The sequence below is a fragment of the Macrobrachium nipponense genome, chromosome 39 (genome assembly GCF_015104395.2).
Source record: "Macrobrachium nipponense isolate FS-2020 chromosome 39, ASM1510439v2, whole genome shotgun sequence".
Lineage (NCBI taxonomy): Eukaryota > Metazoa > Arthropoda > Malacostraca > Decapoda > Palaemonidae > Macrobrachium > Macrobrachium nipponense.
The window spans coordinates 43,083,694-43,102,158 of record NC_061099.1 but is presented as its reverse complement, the minus strand read 5'-3'; the positions used below and the strand labels follow the sequence as shown (position 1 = coordinate 43,102,158).

Genomic DNA, 18,465 nt, shown 5'->3' with positions numbered 1-18,465 from the left:
AAGAAGCCATCATGGTTACTTAATTTCTTACAAGTTTACAAGGTGTCTTGGAACAAGTTCATAGATTTTAGATACAGTAGTGAGTCAAGAGCTTAAGAATGAACTTTACACAAATCTTTTGAGTTGTAATTATTTATTCTCAACTTAAACTAATTGTTGTCCAATTTAAAATTTTCATTAACTAGATTTGACATCACAATAGCATCTAAGCATCAGTGTCCATCATGGTTGGTGTATCGATGGATAAATATGTACATGATTTTTTATTTTCAGAAGGAATCTTCAAGAAAGAAATCTACAGACTCTCAAACGTACATGCATGAAGTTAGTGGAAATCTCCATTGTTTTGACCCTTTGGGGCTCATTCTTTGTCCAACAGTCAGTAGCCCAGAGCATATTATGGTGAGTTAAATGGACGGTGTAAGCAGTTACTGTATACAGTGGGCCCCTGCTATTTGTGGACTTGCCTTTTCGCAGATTTTTCTATGCAACATATTCACATACACATTATTTGCTGGAAATTCGCCTATTCGCGGTATTTTTCACTGAGAAATATTCACAGATTATTTTTTCATATTTTTTTTTTTATTAAATGCACTTTTTCAGATAAAACTTTAAATATTCAGGTGTAAACCCTTTTTAGAGGGCTGCTATGTATTCATAGATTTTAGCTATTCGTGGGGGCTTCTTGAACGCATCCCTTGGAAATACAAGGTCGTTTACTGTAATTAGGTTTCAAGTATATTTGTGTTACCAATTTCATGAACATGACAAAATTACAGGTAGTAATGCATTGTCTTGAGGTTTAGATAATATTTCAGCAAAGCTTTATCTCAGACAAAACAAATGAAGGTTCTACTAAATCCTCTTTAGACTAACCATCATGCTTCCTGAAGCATTCCTCTGTTTCTTGTAATTTTTTCCATTCCCACTGACATATTCCCACAAAACTGTAATTTTCATTTTGTTCATGAAGCTTACCTGTCAGATATATATACTATAGCTGTATTTTCCGAAGTCCGACAGAATTTCAAAAACTTCCGGCACACGCAGTGGTCGGCCAGGTGGTTAGTACCCATTTCCGCCACTGGGAGGCGGGTATCAGGAACCATTCCCATTTTCTATTCATAATTTTTCTGTCGCCGGTGCTGGAAACACCTGTTTTCAGTACCTCCGTCTTAGGATTTTGGAAACTTCATTGCCGCTAAGTATCCTGATTGTCTTTTGATTTATTTACTTGGATTTGTGGCTAGGCATACACTATCTTGAATTGATTTGAATTTGATTCATTTTTGCATAAGATATCTGAATCTAGTTAGGCTAGTTTCAGAGGGGGTTTTCTGCAAAGATAGGGTGTGGCTACCGAAAGCTTCGGTAGATCCGCACTTGGTATGCACGAAGGAGTATGAGACTTTGTCTAATTCCATAAGGAAGAAGTATGATTTGTATGTAGCTAACCTTCCAGTAGACTTTATTTTGCGTAACCCTGTAGTAAGGCATACGGGCTATGAATATGTCTGCGAGAGGTGCTCGCTCTCCTTCATTGTTGTGAAGAGTGCTACTTCTGTGATTGTTACTCCTAACCCTGTAGTGTTGCCTTCGGGCCCTAAAACAGTGTCTGGAGAGGGTATTGCCCTTTCTCTGATACTCTTTCGATTCGTAACTTAGAATCGAAAGTGCTTGCTTTAGAGAGCAAAAGTGAAGTGGCTAAGTGCAGTGTCGGTGCCCAAGTGCGTGCACGTGCACGTGCACGAATCCTGAAGGATTGCTTCTCGTCCTCCGAAGCGTCCTCCCCGCGCAGGGTTTGGAGCTTTCGGAAGGACTCGTGCCCTCTAAATAGAAGCTTTATAGAGGAGGACGCTTCACCTCTCTCTCTCTCTCTCTCTCTCTCTCTCTCTCTCTCTCTCTCTCTCTCTCTCTCTCTCTCTCTCTCTCTCTCTCGTCATGCGTTTCAGTGAGAAGTAATAAGGCGAACGTCGCCTGAACATGTGTACGTCTTTCCACCGAGAAATACGAAAAAGAAGTAGTAGCAGGACGCTTTTGAGCACGGACGTCCGAGCTTTGTTACTGTGAGAATAAGAAGGCGTTCCCTCGCCCCTCGTATTCTTACACGATCAACCCTTCTCCTGAGACTGCTTCGTGCAGTTGGATTTTTCTCTGAGATGTATCTCGCTCTTCCCTGAAGGCAGTTTCTCTCGCTTGTTTTGACGCCTGTTAGGAGCGTGACGCTTTTCTGCACGCTTCTTTGGATGCTCGGCTTGGACGGGACGCTCGGATGGACGCCGAGCGTGCACCAGCGCACGCCAGGTGTGTCGCCTGGCTGAACGTTTCTGTTGAACTCTTCAAGCCCTTGTTTCAGCTTTGGACCTAAAGAATTTTTACCTCTACCTTCGGTGATACCTTCTACCTCACCTGCAAAGAATGTGAAGTAAGCAGTGCTTCGGAGGAAGCTTAAAGTGAACAGGCAACTTTGTCTTCGAAGCCCAGCAAGACATCGGGTTTCGTGAATTCAAGAGGTCTCTGTCAATTAATATTGCTTTTCACAAAGGTGGATGGAGTTAAGGAAAGCTCAAGGGAAGATCTCGTTTGCTCTACCGCAGTCAAGACTTTGCGATAAGGCAGTTACGGGTTATGTAAAAGCTCGACGTCCTGCACGTCATGACGCTCGACAACGTTCGGTAGGATTCTTGCAAAAGCACTCATCAAGAGTACGCTCTTCAGGAAAGCGCAAGACAGGACTCCCTTTGCCATACTGCCAATAAATTTAAGTTGAAAGCTTTTTAGTCCATCTGAAAGGGCTTTTCAGATGATAGATTTTGTTAGTTCCTAGTTCGGGACTACGCTGCCGAAGTTGAACATCGGGGTCCTACCTGCCGAAAGCCAAGTCTCTTATCAGGATGCTTGCCCCTTCCTCGATTGATACGGGAATGGGAAAAATAATATGCTCGACTTCCTGGATTACGTTTGTCAATTCAGTGACTTTCCCCCATTGACAATATACTATCATTTTGTCAAGTAAGTGGGTATCCCCTCATTGACAAAATATCTCTGTCCCGTAAATGGGTTAGTTCTCATTGACAAACATCTCATAACTTTATATTGCGTAAGCGATAAGCTCTTATTGACAAGATTCGGAAGAGCCCTCATTCATCAATCGCAGACTCGTACAAGTAATAGACTTGTAGGCTACGTCAATGAACGCTTATGTCCAATAACATAAGAAGCTTGAGCTATCCGCTTCGATTCTTTAAGATTTGTTCAATAAACTTGCCTGTCAGATATGTATGTAGCTGTGTTTCCGAATTCAGCTATAGATATGTCTGCCAGGTAAGTATGAACAAACTTTTATTGTATCATAACAATATTTTGCCTTGCGTTATTTTACTACTGGTTGGTTCAAGTCATATACGCTTGCTGTAGTTACCTCTTCGGATGACAACCGAGAGGTCTATTGTCTATTATTTTAAGGGCATTTAATCGTTACTCCCTGCAGCCTTCCAGGAGTTTCCGATTTTTCTTTTACCGTTGTATGATAGTGTTATGATGACACAAACGCACTTCTATATTTAGTGCCTACTGTTTTGCTTAAATATACCAGCTTGAGAGTCTCTTTCTGCTAAAAAATAATGGACCTATTTCTTCGTAGAATAGAGTAGCTGGCAACCCACGCATAACAGTAAGAGACGACGAATGTAAGCTGCTGCTGTCACTGTCCTCCAGTCCAACCGAGACAGTACCAGCTCGTTCGCTGTCATGCGCGGTAGGTTACGTCTCTCTCTCCTGCGGGATTGACTGACTAACCATATCTCTGTCCTACAATCACGTTTTGCCTTACTATGTTCAACAGAGATATCTCTTAATCCTTTCGGTGCTCGTTACCGCACGGTATAGGACTACGAGTCTACCGCAACATTGCACTATTATATGCTCTCCTACTTAGGCAAAGCGCAGCCTTATTAGGGAAGTAAGCATACTCAGTGAGGGAATGGATGAGCCTGCTGGGGACCATTTCCTTCCTGAAGAAGTTTGTTTCCCTGAATAGAGTACAATTCAGACCTCTACAGTTTTTTCCTACTGGGAAACTGAAATGTTATTCAAGATCTAGGAATGATTCTGAACATCTCTCAGTGCGTCAAGTATCACCTGAGGTGATAGAGAGAAGGTGCCAGACATCTAGAGAGGGTTTCAGATGTCCTGGATCATAATCTGAAAGAAGTGGAAGCAATTCGGTCGTCCCTCCAGTCCTCGCAACGAGTTTTTGGAACCAGTGGTCCAGATCAACTCTGATATTCCACAGCTCTCTCATATCTTAAGAAGTATCCTCTCTCGGTCCCTGTTCGAGTTTACAAGAAAGAGCCTATTATACAACAGGTGTAGAATGTAACGATCCTCTAGAGGTTCGTTACAGGATTGCAAAAGTCCGTACGAATCGTCTCGATCGACGGCAGCAACTACTGACTTCCAGGGTGGAATCTTTCTTTAGAAGTATGTTGAGAGTTGTGGAGACTTTAGGGACGTCCTTTCATTCATCTCTTCGCTATGTTGAGGACGAAGAGGCTTCTTCTTCTCTGCTCCCTTATTCTCGATCCGGGAGCGGTACCATTAAACGCCATCCTATGATATTGAACGGGGATGGATGTTTAGTCTTTTCCCCCTTTTTTCACCTTTTTTCAAACGCTTAGGAAATGTAATAAGATGATTTATGACTTCACAGGGAGCGACAATGACGCTGATCGCCCCATGTTGGCCTTCAAGATCCTGGATTCACAGAGGTCACGTCCTTCCTAGTTCACTCTCTAAGGATCTTTTCCGAGAGAGTCAGTCTACTCTAACATGAAAGGTACCTATAACCTCTCCGCTCTGAGTCTGACTACGTTCAGACTATCGAGATGTTGACAGGAATAAGATTACCGTCTTCCCTTTCCGTCTGAAGAATGGGATAAGCTGGCAGTCACAACTATTAAAGAATACGCAAATATGTTGTTGACGGCCTTTGGGCTCAGAGATTTGCTTCTGTCAAACAACAAAGCCCTTCACGATCTTTGAGTTCTGTGGAATCTTGAAACTCGCTCACCATCTACTTTTTGTCTCACCTGTTTTCTCGGAGTCAGACACTCGTGCGAGATCAGGCGACATATAGTAGCCCTGAGTTTCTTGTTGACGAAGTCGGTTGCGTTTATACACCCCCGATGATCGTGCAACATGAGACCAGGTTGGACTGTCAGGCATTCGTCCTTCGGGACTGAATCACCTTTTTGCTCCTCGCTCCTTTCTCCTGGCACCAGAAGCTCGAGTCAGGAGTTGCTCAGGAGTTGATTCGCTGACGACGTTGGGTTGCGTTGATACACCCCCCAAGGTTTGCTTAGCTTGAATCTCCCAGGCAGTCCAGACACTCATCCTTCAGCGAAGAATAGTGCCTTATGGTCTTCAGGGTACAGCCTTGCTATCCTTGATTTGTCTGACTGGTCAACTGGTCGGTCACCTGACTTTAGTACAGACGGACTGACTGTGCATGTCCCGATCGAAGCTTTCAATATGGAACTTAGACGTAGTCTGAAGTTCTTGATGTCAAAGCATTCGAACCTCTCCTACCTGTTAACTTCTTGCATGTGATCATGAAGGCCTTCTTCTAACCACCCTAGATACGACAAAGAGGGTTAGTGAGGTTTTAAGCCATCGTCAGAAGTTTTGGCTTTAGAGAACACAAGGCGGTGTGTTCTCTAAGCCTTCCGTTGTGGCCTAAGAATGGAAACCCGTTTTGTCCTTGGGCCAGGAGCTTGGAATCAAGGATGGCACAAGTTAGTGGGCAGGAGCCAGAGAGAGTCCTGTGCCCTGTCGGGTCTCTCAAGTTTTATCTACATAAAACTCAAGAAAGTCGAAGTCATTCGGGCAATCTGCAGTGTTCCGAAAAAGACCAGACTTGCCCATATCGAAGAACACCCTGGCTTTAGTGTTAAGGAGTTCTTTCAAAAAGGCTCCTTCATTGTGTTTGCACAAAGATTTGAAATCTTTTTTTGCATCTGAATGCTCACGAGGTGAGGGCGCGGCCTCGGAAGCATTTCAACAGAGCATGGCATTCAGCAACATCCTGAGTACCATGTTTTAGCGAAGAAACTCTGTGTTCACTTCACACTCCCTGCGGGATGTAAAGATGGCATATGAGATCTGATGCTCGCTAGGGCCATACGTGTCTGCAGACACAATCTTGGGGGCAAGAAGTACCACTCATCCTATCCTGTAGAAAATGGTTAGGAAGAGCTCTTAATTTAGTTGTTGAGTTGCCGCCAAGGGCGACTTCTTAACTCTTAAGCCTTAGTTAAAACACCTTAACTTTGGCTAGGTTGGTCAGGTGGTGATATATATATATATATATATATATATATATATATATATATATATATATATATATATATATATATATATATATATATATATTTATTTTACTTCTTAGCCCTCATGGTATGGTCAGTATGGTCTAGTCACGTCGTGGTCTTGCCCCTGTTGACAGATCATCTGGAGTGCGCCAGCTATATAGGTCTCTACCTCGCTGGCAACTCTAGTAGCACAAGCAGACTTAAGTGGCAGTAACCACGAAGCCAGCTATGCTAACAGGTGGAACCAAGATGTAAATCATTTGCATGCATTTGTTTCCCAAAATCCTTCTATTCTGTCCCTTCCCACCTCCAACGGTGGGATTCAGCTATATATATATCTGACAGGTAAGTTTCATGAACAAAATGATATTGTTATGATACAATAAAGTTTGTTCATACTTACCTGGCAGATATATATAATCAAGTACCCACCCACCTCCCCTCAGGGGACAGTGAAAATTAAAATTATGAATAGAAAATGGGAATGGTTCCTGATACCCGCCTCCCAGCGGCGAGAATGGGTACTAACCACCTGGCTGACCACTGCGTGTGCCGGAAGTTTTTGAAATTCTGTCGGACTTCAGAAAATACAGCTATATATATATCTGCTAGGTAAGTATGAACAAACTTTATTGTATCATAACAATATCATTTTCTCAATTTTTACCATTGATCTGAAAACAAATCTTGTGGGTTAACACCACAGGAGACGAGCAATTTGACCCTGGAATCCAGTTAAGGGGGCCGGCCGGCTGATGCCATTTTTTAAGGACAGGACTTTGATAATCATACCACTTAATAAGGTGACTTGGGACATCTCCAAACCGCATTTGATTTTCGCCTCTGACCTTCGGTTTTGTGACGCCAGGGCGATTTATCCCGAAAATAACCATTTTTCAAATTCTATCTCCTCCCTTGATATTTAATATTAAGACCTAGGATTACTACCATATATAGACCTGATGTAGACCTCCAATCGAATGGGGAGTTTTTTTTTCTAAAAGTCATTTTTTTGCTAGATATGAATTTTTCAATGTGGTAAAAAAATAAACCCTATAAATCAGGAGAAACAAATTTATAAAAAAAAGACGAAACAAAAATTGGAAATGAGGGCTCTATTTGATTGTTCTATAATGTCATTCTGAGTTATATACCAAATTCCAATGTTATAGCTTTAAAACTAAGTGAGAAGATAGATTTTGAAGGTTAATAAGTATAGTTTTGAGATACAGGCTTTCAAAGTTTTCCTTCGTATTTCTATAAAGACAATGTTAATAAATAATGATTATTATGAATGTATATTTCTTTTTTGTATATTAATAAACCAAAACTATTTTATTTATCATAATTTAATCATAAATGATGATCCCTTTGCTCATATATCGTAGCCTGGGGCACTGCTTGAGGCAAGATGGGGCACTCCTTCCTACGCAACTCTCTCTCTTCCCTTCACTAACTCGGCTTATTACAGCGAATTTTCTTCTTCTGTATGTTAGCGAGATGTTTTCCTTGTATTTTCCTCTTTGGCATGATGAAATTCTTGCCGAAAGAAAGATAAACAAACGTAAATGCAAGAGAATGTCAGAGGTGAAACTCGAAGGTGTACTCTCTTTTTACAAAGACAATTTAATAAATCATGATTATTGTGAATTTCATATTCCATTTTGGGTATTAAAAACCAAAACTATGTTATTTATCATAAATGAAGATCTCTTTGCTCAAAGATCGTAGCCTTGGGCACAGTGTGACGTGCTGTCAGGCAAGAAGGGGGCGTTACTAGGCAACCCTCCCCTCTCTCTTCACTAACTACGCGCATATTATGATATTCTGTATTAATACTTGAGCGATTTTTCTTCGTCTGTATGTTAGCGAGATGTTTTCCTTGTCTTTTCCTCATTGGCATGATGAAATTCTTGCCGAAACATAGATAAACATATGTAAAAGCAAGCGAATGTCAGAGGTGAAATCGAACGTGTAAACTACTTGAAGTTTGTGCTCGCACTGATGGTTGGACTTGGTTGGTAGCTGACTGAAGTCTCTCTTCTTGACAAGGGGAATGTCTACAGATGCCATTTCTCCCAATTTCTTTGACAATAATTATCAAAATTTACGATAATAGAAGAAATGTTGCATCTTCTTGTACGGATCAATGTTTTAGGCTTATTGAGTTACGTTAACTAATTACCCTGTAACTACGAAAGTAAGAGAAATTTTGACGAAATATTTCGTATACGTATTATCAATTGCCATATGAAGCTCCGTGAATTTTTTCATGATTTTGCATTTTTCGCCCTATACCACAATATATAAGGGTTCCGGCCGGCCCCCTTAAAGCACTCCCATTTCCTTGAGTGGTTAGCCATTAGAGAAGTATGAACACTAATGTTAAAGTAATAGAAAATTATACAGTGGCCCCTCGCTATTTACGGTCTCACAATTTGCAGACTCACCTATTTGTGGATTTCTCTGTGGAACTTATACATATACGTACTCATTATTCACGAAAAATTTGCATATTCGTGCTATTTTTTATTGAGAAATATTCACTAATTACTGTATTTTCATATTTTCACGACTAAATTCACAATTTGTGATAAAACTTAGAATAGTCAGGTATAAGCCTTTTTAGAGAATTTATTGTGTTTGAATTGTCAAAATATGCAGTTCTAAGCATTTTTAGAGGGTTTTCAAGTATATTCGTGGATTTTAGCTATTCACAGCGGGTTGTGGTACACGTCCCCCATGAATATTGGGTCTGACTGTATGTTAAAATAACTGTAGTACAGGCAGTACCCAGTTATCGGCAGAGGTTCCATTCTCGGAGGGATGCTGATAAGCGAAAACCACCATTAACCGAAACGTGGCGATTTATGGTGCTTATGGCACCGAGTTTCATTTCATGTTGCAGATAACGGGTAATGCCACCTCTGTTAGGTATGTAGGCAGTCCCCGGGTTATGACGGGGGTTCCATTCTTGAGACGCGTTGTAACCCAAAAATCGTCGTACGCTGGAACATCATTAAAAAAAACTAAGAAATCCTTACTTTTAATGTTTTGGGGTGCATGCAAAACTGTGTAAACAGCATTCTTATTGCATTTTTTCATAAAAAAAAAACCTTCAAATACTGATTATTTTTCATTTTTGGTGTGATATTTCTTCTGCCAGATCAGCGTTGTAGGCGTTGTAACCCTGGAAATAATTTCTGATGAATATAATTGAAAAGCACCTTAACCTCAGAACGTCGTAAGCCGAACCTGTCGTAACCCAGGAACTGCCTGTATTATGGCGCCATAACTATTTTTGGCACCTTATGGCGCTGATAACCGAAACTCAGCCGCGTAATGGGGCCATAATTCGCCAATTTTTTGGCTCTAGACAAGTGACATCAAATCGGGTCGTCAATAACCTGTATAATGTTTGCGAATAGGAATTTTCTGTGAGGTCTGAATTTTGTCAAAAGTTGATTGAAATCATGGATTTTGAGGGAGAGTCATTGGAGCCTAATTTTGTGAGATGAGATTGCCACTTAGTATATTTGGTTTTATGAATAAGCTATTGTAGAGGGCATTGCCCTTCCCAGAAGGGAAATTTTAATTCATTTACTACATATGTATATCCATTTATAGGTGAGAACAAGTTTACGAAAAATGTGAATCTAGGTCTCCATTTAATCAATTGGTAATGTAAGATCATGTATTCCACTCCAATGAAATTCTTCATATATTACATTATGCTGAAATTTTCATTGCAGGTAGCTGGTTCTGATGTATCTAATTCTAGAGATGATAAGTCAAGCATTAAAACTTTCCGGTTACCCCCCGATTCCCTTTGGTATCCAAGAGGCTCTCGCCACCAAGGGACTGACATTGTTTGTTCGGTTTTGTATAGTGAATTAGAAAATGAAGTGTTTGAGAAATTTATGGAACCAATTAATGTCAAAACTAACACTGCAGTATTACACTCCGAGAAAAGAGATGTGGAAACTCGTGTATCAGAAGGATGTGCCTTTGACGTTAGTGATTTCATGAAGGACGTTTGCCGTGCTAAGGATAGTGAGTTAATGTGTAATGTACCAAATGTTAATTCTCCAAAGTCCAATAAATTACAACCTAGTGACAAGCCGAGTATGGAGCAGCTTTCTCGTGTCTACAACGTCCTTGCTGAAACGGTAAGTAGTAGGAATTTTTCTTTCAATATACCATATGTATTTGCTTTCTTGTATGAAAATGCATGCATGTAGGTTATTGCTTTACAGTCTTATTATATAGTCAAGATAATCTGAACTGTCATACAGTAAACCTTCAGAGATCTGGACAAGGGGATATGGCATTGAAGAAAGGCTGACCAGATCCTTGAAAAGTTTTACAAAAACAAAGTACATAATATTACTTTGTACAGTATCGCAATAAAGCACTAAGGTTATTAATAATGATAGAATTGATATAGAAGTAATAGAATTGTGGAATATTTATCTTCCAGTGAAATAGTAGCAATAAAGTAAATAGAAAGCTTAAAGCTGTTCCAGTAGATTGTGATTCACAAGTAATTATAGAAAAAGTATGTGCTTATCCTTCTCTCACATTTCTTTGAAATTTGTGATATTGTATGTAGACATTGCTGCTACCTAACAATTATCCGAGTGCCTCAGTGGCGTGGTCGGTTTAATGTTGGCGTGCCACCTCGGTGGCCACAAGTTCGATTCTTGGGCATAACATTTAGGAGTGAGAGATGTGTATTTCTGGTGATAGAAGTTCACTCTCGACGTGGTTCGGAAATCAAGTAAACCCATTGGTCCCATTCCTGAATAACCACTGGATCCATACAACATTAAAACACCATACAAACAAACAAACTAACAATTTTCTGTCTTATTTCTTTTGTTTTTGCCTTAATACTTAAAAAAATAAATTTTTACAAAAAGCCCATAGTTACCTACGTTAGTCTTATATTGTTATTTATGCTTATCTTGTTGGGCTGAACAGTTTTTCTAGTTATGTCTGCTACTTGAGCACAAGTGAATTTTTCTAAATGGTAACGTTTAGATTACATTAGTGGTAAAAGCTGAAGAAAGAGAAATAACCCTCGACAGTGTACAATTCAAATTACTATGTTGATGTTTCACTCCTACAGAGTACTGCTGTGTTATTGGTGTTTGATATAGCTTGGGTAGCATTCTCAGTCGATACTAGAAACTGAAAAAATTTGCATTGTACTGAATCACATACTACTGTATTTCAGATTTGTGGACTTGCATTTATACGGGTTGAATTGAAAATTATATATCTGTTTGTTGTAAGATAATGCATTGTTATTTTCATTATTATTTTTCTTTTTCAGCTCCCAAAGTTGTTTGTTCAGCCTCTTGACTACAGGATTTATGCTCAGCAAATTGTCTTTGAGAATAGGATCCGAGGAAAAGTTACAGTGTAAGTACTACTGAACTTGTCCATAATACAAGACTTTTAAAGCCTAGCCTATTTTTGTTGTTTATAATTGGAATGGAAAGGATAGATTCTGAAAAGAATCTATCCTTTGTCAAGATCGTCTTGGCTGTAGCTGTGGGACGTAGCTCAAATGTAATTCTTGCTTTTTTCAAGGTTGTACATATGTTGAAGAAATTTGTGAAATACAAGCACTTTGCCAATAGAATGGGATAATTACTTAATTTTATTACTTGACTGCTTCTATTTATTGGAATGCAAATGTTGCTTAATTTTATTACTTTACTGCTTCTATTGGATTAGGTGTGACTAATTGTCAGATAATTTTTACCATTTATGGGTAAAATCCAGAAGAATTTGTAGTCTTCTAATGTAGCATTGTTGTTATTAGTGTACAAGTTTAAATGCCTCCTAGTGGACATGAATAACAATATTGTGAACAAATATTTTATGTTAGTAAAATGTACTAAAGATATGATTACAGTACAGGTAGGTTGTTATTTATAAGACAGTCTTGAAGATTAAAATAGGTTGGAAATTATAAGGCAGTGGGATTTTTGTTTAGTAAAGTACTCCTTCTTTTTAAATTCTGTCTCATTTGATGAAGTATAAATTATCTCTGCCTTTTTTTCAGGGGCTTGATACCATATGTAAAGCAAGTGGCATTGTTAAGGACAGTCGGCCATTTGAAGTTTGCCTTTGTCAAATTTGAAATTTTGAAAATAACAAAACATCCAGAAGATGGCACCATTAGGGTTCGATGGCAGATCCGTGGTATATCAGGTCTAAAGGTATGTAGTATGCCTTTTCATGTGCAGAGATGCTGATGATATTTATCAGAGATATTTTGCAATTGGTAATTATTTTTATTTTGAATACATTGTTTACATCTTTTTGGTACGTACTTGGACATGTTTAAATGATCTACAAACTTATTTAATGCGTTTTAATCTGACAACTGATACTTTATTTTTCTTATGTTATATTAGAATGAAGAAGAATTTCATGTTTTTAAACTTATGTTTGCATGTTTTTTAAACAAAATTGTTTAATAGATAAAAGTTATTTACAATTGCTGTATTTAGTGAGTAGTTTCAGTTGGTAAGCATTTGGTGTGGGTTAGAAATGCCCAAAGTCAGGCTTAAAAGTAATGTTTTATTACTTGAATGCTGTATTGTTATTACCAGGTGGCAGTATTTGAAATTGAATCACTTCCAGAATTATTTGTTTTTCTGGGATACTCTACAATCCAAAGAAAACAGCCATGAGGCCAAGTTGATTGACAGTTTGTGATTAGTAGCAGTGGTTGGCATTATTTCTTAGTCCTCCCATATCATCCCCTTCCCTTTGATAACCCAACACCTATTTGAAGTTGGGGAGTTGTACATGATGCAAAGAAGTGCTTGGCAACAACAGCATGATAGGTTTTCTAACTTGTCATGTATGTATTACCTCTGCCTAGGGCCAGTTTGGAGTCTCCAAGCTAAGACTGGACCTCTGGTAATTCTTTGTCCATTTTGCCTTTTCCCCCTTTTTTCTACTACTTCACCTTCTCAGCTTAATCTCTTAGAGTTGCCATTTTTAATGGGTCATTTCCGGGTGTTTTTGTCTTGTGTCCTCTTTCTGTCTATTCCATTTTCCCTTTCATCTCAAATGCTATCCCCATCTTCTAGACCTTCCTCTCCTCCATGTCCCTAGCACTTCCGTTTCCCTGACCTCTCCAGCATCACGTTGATTATCAACTCCCTTCTTCATAATGAGGCCAAACCATCTCAGGCATGGTTTTATGCCTTTCTTTGACACTTAATGTGGCTTGAGTGCTTCCTGGAAGTAAAATAGCCGAGATCTGGAAACGGTTTCCCAGTCTTTTGAAGTGGAGCATTTCTAGTTCTTAGGTGTATACTAGCTTTGGCTTTTGGTCTCAGCAGAGAAATGGCTTAGGTTTGTTTAGTGAATAAGTGGGCTCTTTTTAAATTTAAGAATGGCATAAAGAGCTCTGAGCTACATAAGCTTTTATGTGTACAGGATGCTCAAGTGAATGAGATTGGTATCTTTCTTGATCTAGTAGAGAAACATTGTGCTGGCCGAGAGAGTTACCTCCGTGGAACAACCTCCTATGTCAGCCGCACGTGGAGAGGTACCACCAGTCGGTGAAGTCCCTATCACTTCACGGATGGAGACTGTCAAGTATCTCCTGCGAGCGAGAGGCTTTTCTCAGAAAGCAGCAACACAGATGGCAGGAAATATCAGAAGGTCATCTGCAGCGGTATACCAAGGAAAATGGTCAGCATACTGTGATTGGTGTTGTAGAGGGAACTTGTCTCCACTCGGAACCACTATTCAACAGTTACCAGATTTTCTGATATATCTCAGGACAGAAAGGCATATGTCTGTGTCTGCTGTAAAGGGGTACAGGGCTGCTCTAGCCTCGGTCCTACACATGGAAGGTGTGGACATTTCATCTTCATGGGAGTTGGCTATGTTAATGAAGAGTTTTGAGCAGTCATGCTCTCCAAAGGAACTAAAAGCCCCAGATTGGGATTGAACCATGGTACTGAGTAGTCTTACAAACCCCCCCCCACAAGCCATTAACACAGTCCACAGATAGAAGCTTGCCCCTGAAGACAGCCTCCTTATTGGCCCTAGCCTCAACCAAAAGGGTTGGGGGAACTGCATGGTTTGTCATGTGGTAAAGCATTCGAGAGGTTGGAAGTCTATAGTATTCGAGTTTGTCCCAGAATTTGTAGCCAAAACTCAAAACCCATCAGTAATGGATGGCAGATTCGACTCCTTTTCCATACCTTCTGTTGCAGAATTTGTAGACAATGACAAGGAAGAAATGCTTCTGTGTCCCATCAGAGTACTAAGAGCATACTTGAGAAGGACGAGGCATCTCAGGCCAGGGTGCCGGAGGCTGTTTGTAAGTACAGGACGGAACAAAAAGGAAGTGTCCAGGAACACAATATCGTTTTGGCTGAGAGAAACAATCAGGAATGCATACATGGCAGAAGACAGAGGGTCAAATAGCCAAGAGAGGGCTAGAGCTCATGACATCAGGGGCCTGAGCGCTTCTTTGGCATTCAAGAAGAATATGTCTGTGGAGAAAATTTTGAAAGCTGGTATTTGGCAACGTCAAACAACTTTCACTTCTGTTTATTTAAAAGATGTTGCCCATAGATCCTTGGACACCTTTTCCTTTGGTCCAGTGGTGGCACCCCAGCAAGTGGTATAGCTCATCCAGTACCCCTGGCGGGCCAGTTTGTGTCTAGTCTAAGATGAAGGCATGAAAGTAGAATGAATGAGATGACCGGTCTTTCTTCTTTACTACTTTCTTTCTACTCCTTTACCTACGGGCAGTATGAAGGAGAGTACCATCATGAGTTGGGACGGACTAGATGCAGGTGAGGTGGTCAGCCATACTGTAAAGATAATCTAGAGTATAGTATACTTTTCAGTAGCAACAGACTCCTCTCGATAATAGTGAGAGAGGGGGTGATAATAGATCTAGATACAAGGAGCAGAAGTGGTTTATGAGAATGGAGAATTCTCCATTTTCCATAATGTAATAAACCATGGCATCATAGGAACACCCAGAGAGGGAAACCAATAGATTCTCATATATCTTTGGTTCAAGGGTTAATAGTCCATTGTCTTAGAATACATCTACTATTTGGAAATGGATAAAGGTGGCAAACTCCCAGTCAGTTATAGAGACTTAACTCCCACCAATAAGTAATCTATCCTAATGTTAAGACCGAAGGTCTGTTTCGTATATGAACAAATGACAAATTTTTAACCAATTTGTATTTTTCATAACTAACAAACCTGAGGTCTTAACAGATAAAGGCCCACCTCTAACCACCCCTCTAGCAGTCTAAACTGGGTTGGAAGAGTAACTGTCAGGTCACGGGACACCAAGGGCATTCTGGGTACTACATACCCCGTGACCTGTTTAGATGCTAATACTCCCTGGATCTCAAAAGTTTATTTTTAATTCTACCAGTTTCCAGCTTGGTGCTAGTATTATCGTAATGTTAAGACCTCAGGTTTGTTAGTTATGAAAAATACAAATTGGTAAAAAATTTGTCATTTTTGGTGGTGCATGGTGCGTGAGTCCATGAATTTGGCTCTGTTAGATTGAGGGTGGTGTGATTAGTTGTTCATGGTAACGACCATGAAGGGGATTACAATTCTCAAAATTTTCACTAATGCTCAAATTGTAAATTATTATGGTGTTTGAATGTTTGACCAAGCTCAGCAAATTATCACCAGTAGAAACCAGTAACGAGAAAATTTCAAATTGTAGGAAAATTTCCACATTACACAGGTTTCACAGTGAATTGGTACTATGTTAGCCATGAGAATGAAATAGAAGTTTGTAATTTCTATGTAATTAGTAACTGTGATTGGAAAATCAAATGCCATCAGAAGAAATTGATTTGGTAATTTTTTAAATTTTGCTTTTAGCATAAGTAAAGGAGTACTTTTTTCTAATAAAGTACTAGTCAACCTGGCTACTGAAATATATGTATGTTTCATTGGTAAATTTTATTCCAGGCAATGGTTCAGTTTTGGAAGATCAAGTTGTGGAACTGGAAAACTGTTCAAGACCAAATGGAAAGTTGGTATGATGGATATTCTACTTTCTTTGTTGGTGGGGATGGTCTCGTTTATAAGCATATTGCAGATAGTGTAAGTATAGCTAAATTTTTCATTCTATTAAGATTTCTGGTGTGGCAGTGTTTTTTTTTTTTTTTTTTTTTTTTTTTTTTTTTTTTTTTTTTTTTTTTTTTTTTTTAAGTAATCTTGGTCAGTGTCATGATTTGACATAATGCTTTACTAAAGAGGATCATGTAGGCCTTAGACATGAAATAACTTAATATGCAGAGGCCTGAACTCTTATTGTAAATCTAATTAATTTTTAAATAAAGGCAGTTAATAGTAGCTATGAGCTTAAAAGTTCTAGAACAAAATACAATATAAACATTATCTAAATGTACTCTATTTCATCAGAATGTTTGGTACACATAAATGTCATGTAATTATTGTAGTTATATATCAGTGGAATTTGTGAATGTCATGTTCATTTTTTGGATAATGATGGCTTTTACTCAGGACTGAATTGCAAACCTCTTTTCCTAAGTGAATATGACTTCCATTTGCTGTGACCCACTTCTTGCATACATTTATTCCACTAAATACCTCCCAACAAAAGTAATTTGTTCATACACGAAACAAACCTTCGGTCTTAACATTAGGATTTACTAGCGCCAAGCTGGAAACCGGTAGAATTAAAATTACACTTGTGAGATCCAGGGACTAATGGCATCTATACCAGGTCACGGGGCATGTATACCCAGAATGCCCACGGCTACCTGTGACCCATCAGTTATTTTCCTACCGCCTTTAAGATAAGACGTGTTACTGTCTATCTCATTTAAAGCCGGTTTTTCAGTTTGCCCACCGTTCTTATCCATTTCATTTTTTATTTTTCATTCCTTTTCTTTCTCCAAGTGTGATCAGTGTGTGGTAAGAGTGTATACGTGGTATGATGGAGAATTTTGCCTCAACATCGGGATCGTCTACCGCTTCGAAGAGGAGACAAAGGAAATGCCCAGGAGTCAGTGGCTTCCCTTGTTCTAGGTTCCTAACTTCGGTGTCGACGGATCCTCATCCAGCGTGTAGTAGGTGCAGGGAAAACGTATGTACGGTTACTAATCCGTGTTCTGTTTGTCGCGGTTGGTCGGTGGAACAGTGGAAGAAGTTCTATGGGAAAAGCCAATACAAAAGAAAGGGGGTGACGCCATCTTTGGATGACCAAACCTTACCGGCTTCTTTTGTATCGGTAATAAACCAGGCTGCTCCATATGTTTCTCCACCTGCTTTTGAATTGTCTCATACCCCTTCGGTTTCTCCTAGCGGTTCTGTATCGGAAACGTCAGGAGGGGCCTTGGGTAATTTTATGAATAATTTGCACTCTCCTTTGTTCCCAGCAAGTAGAGGGGGAGATCCGCCATCTTTGTTCCAGGCTCCTGCTACTCAAGCGCAGGTTAGGGTTAGATGGTACCGTGGTCAGCGCTAGGCCTACCAGGCGTACCAACCTTGGATGGTCTGCTTGCGCATTATATGACGTCACGGTTCCAGCAGGGTCCGGCAGCGCTGAATGTTTCCTCATCCCCCGGGCTTGCAATTTATGGGAATTAATGCCGCTGCTTCACCATCCCACTCAGTATTTACAGCGATGCAGAACGTGGGAGGTAGTTTGGCAGCAACGTGCGGTTGCCAGCAGAAACCTCTCAGTCTCTCCCTACGAGAGGGATGACGTCACAACATACGTCACACTCTGAGATGGCAGGCGTGATGATCGTCACAGACCGATTCTCGGCCTTTTTTTTTCGCTGCACCCAGACGCTAATACGCCTTCTGACCCGTCAATGCAAACTGTAATGCAGAAATACAGGATATAGAGGAGAGAATGAATAAGAGAGACAAAAAGAAAAAGTGTGATTCGCCTTCTTCGTCTTCTTCCTCTAGTTCGGCGTCATCGCTAAGTCCGATAACGTCACGGCGAGCGCCAGTCAAGCGTTGGAGGAGGATTCGGGAGTTCCTAGCAGATCTCGGGCCAAGAGGAGAAGAATCAATTCTTCCT

The 18,465-nt window shown here is 39.9% G+C and overlaps 1 protein-coding gene across 2 annotated transcripts in view; it reads left to right on the top strand.

The window, feature by feature from the left end:
• Window positions 1-18,465, top strand: part of LOC135210323 (uncharacterized) — a 42,101-nt gene that overhangs the window by 11,907 nt on the left and 11,729 nt on the right. The window contains exons 3-7 of one of the 2 annotated variants that reach the window (XM_064243207.1): window positions 277-402; window positions 10,127-10,543; window positions 11,713-11,801; window positions 12,451-12,607; window positions 16,374-16,508. In XM_064243207.1, the coding sequence (XP_064099277.1) occupies window positions 277-402; window positions 10,127-10,543; window positions 11,713-11,801; window positions 12,451-12,607; window positions 16,374-16,508 (924 nt within the window). Of the gene's footprint in view, window positions 1-273; window positions 403-10,126; window positions 10,544-11,712; window positions 11,802-12,450; window positions 12,608-16,373; window positions 16,509-18,465 lie in introns of both variants that reach the window. The other variant, XM_064243206.1, reaches the window with a different exon arrangement.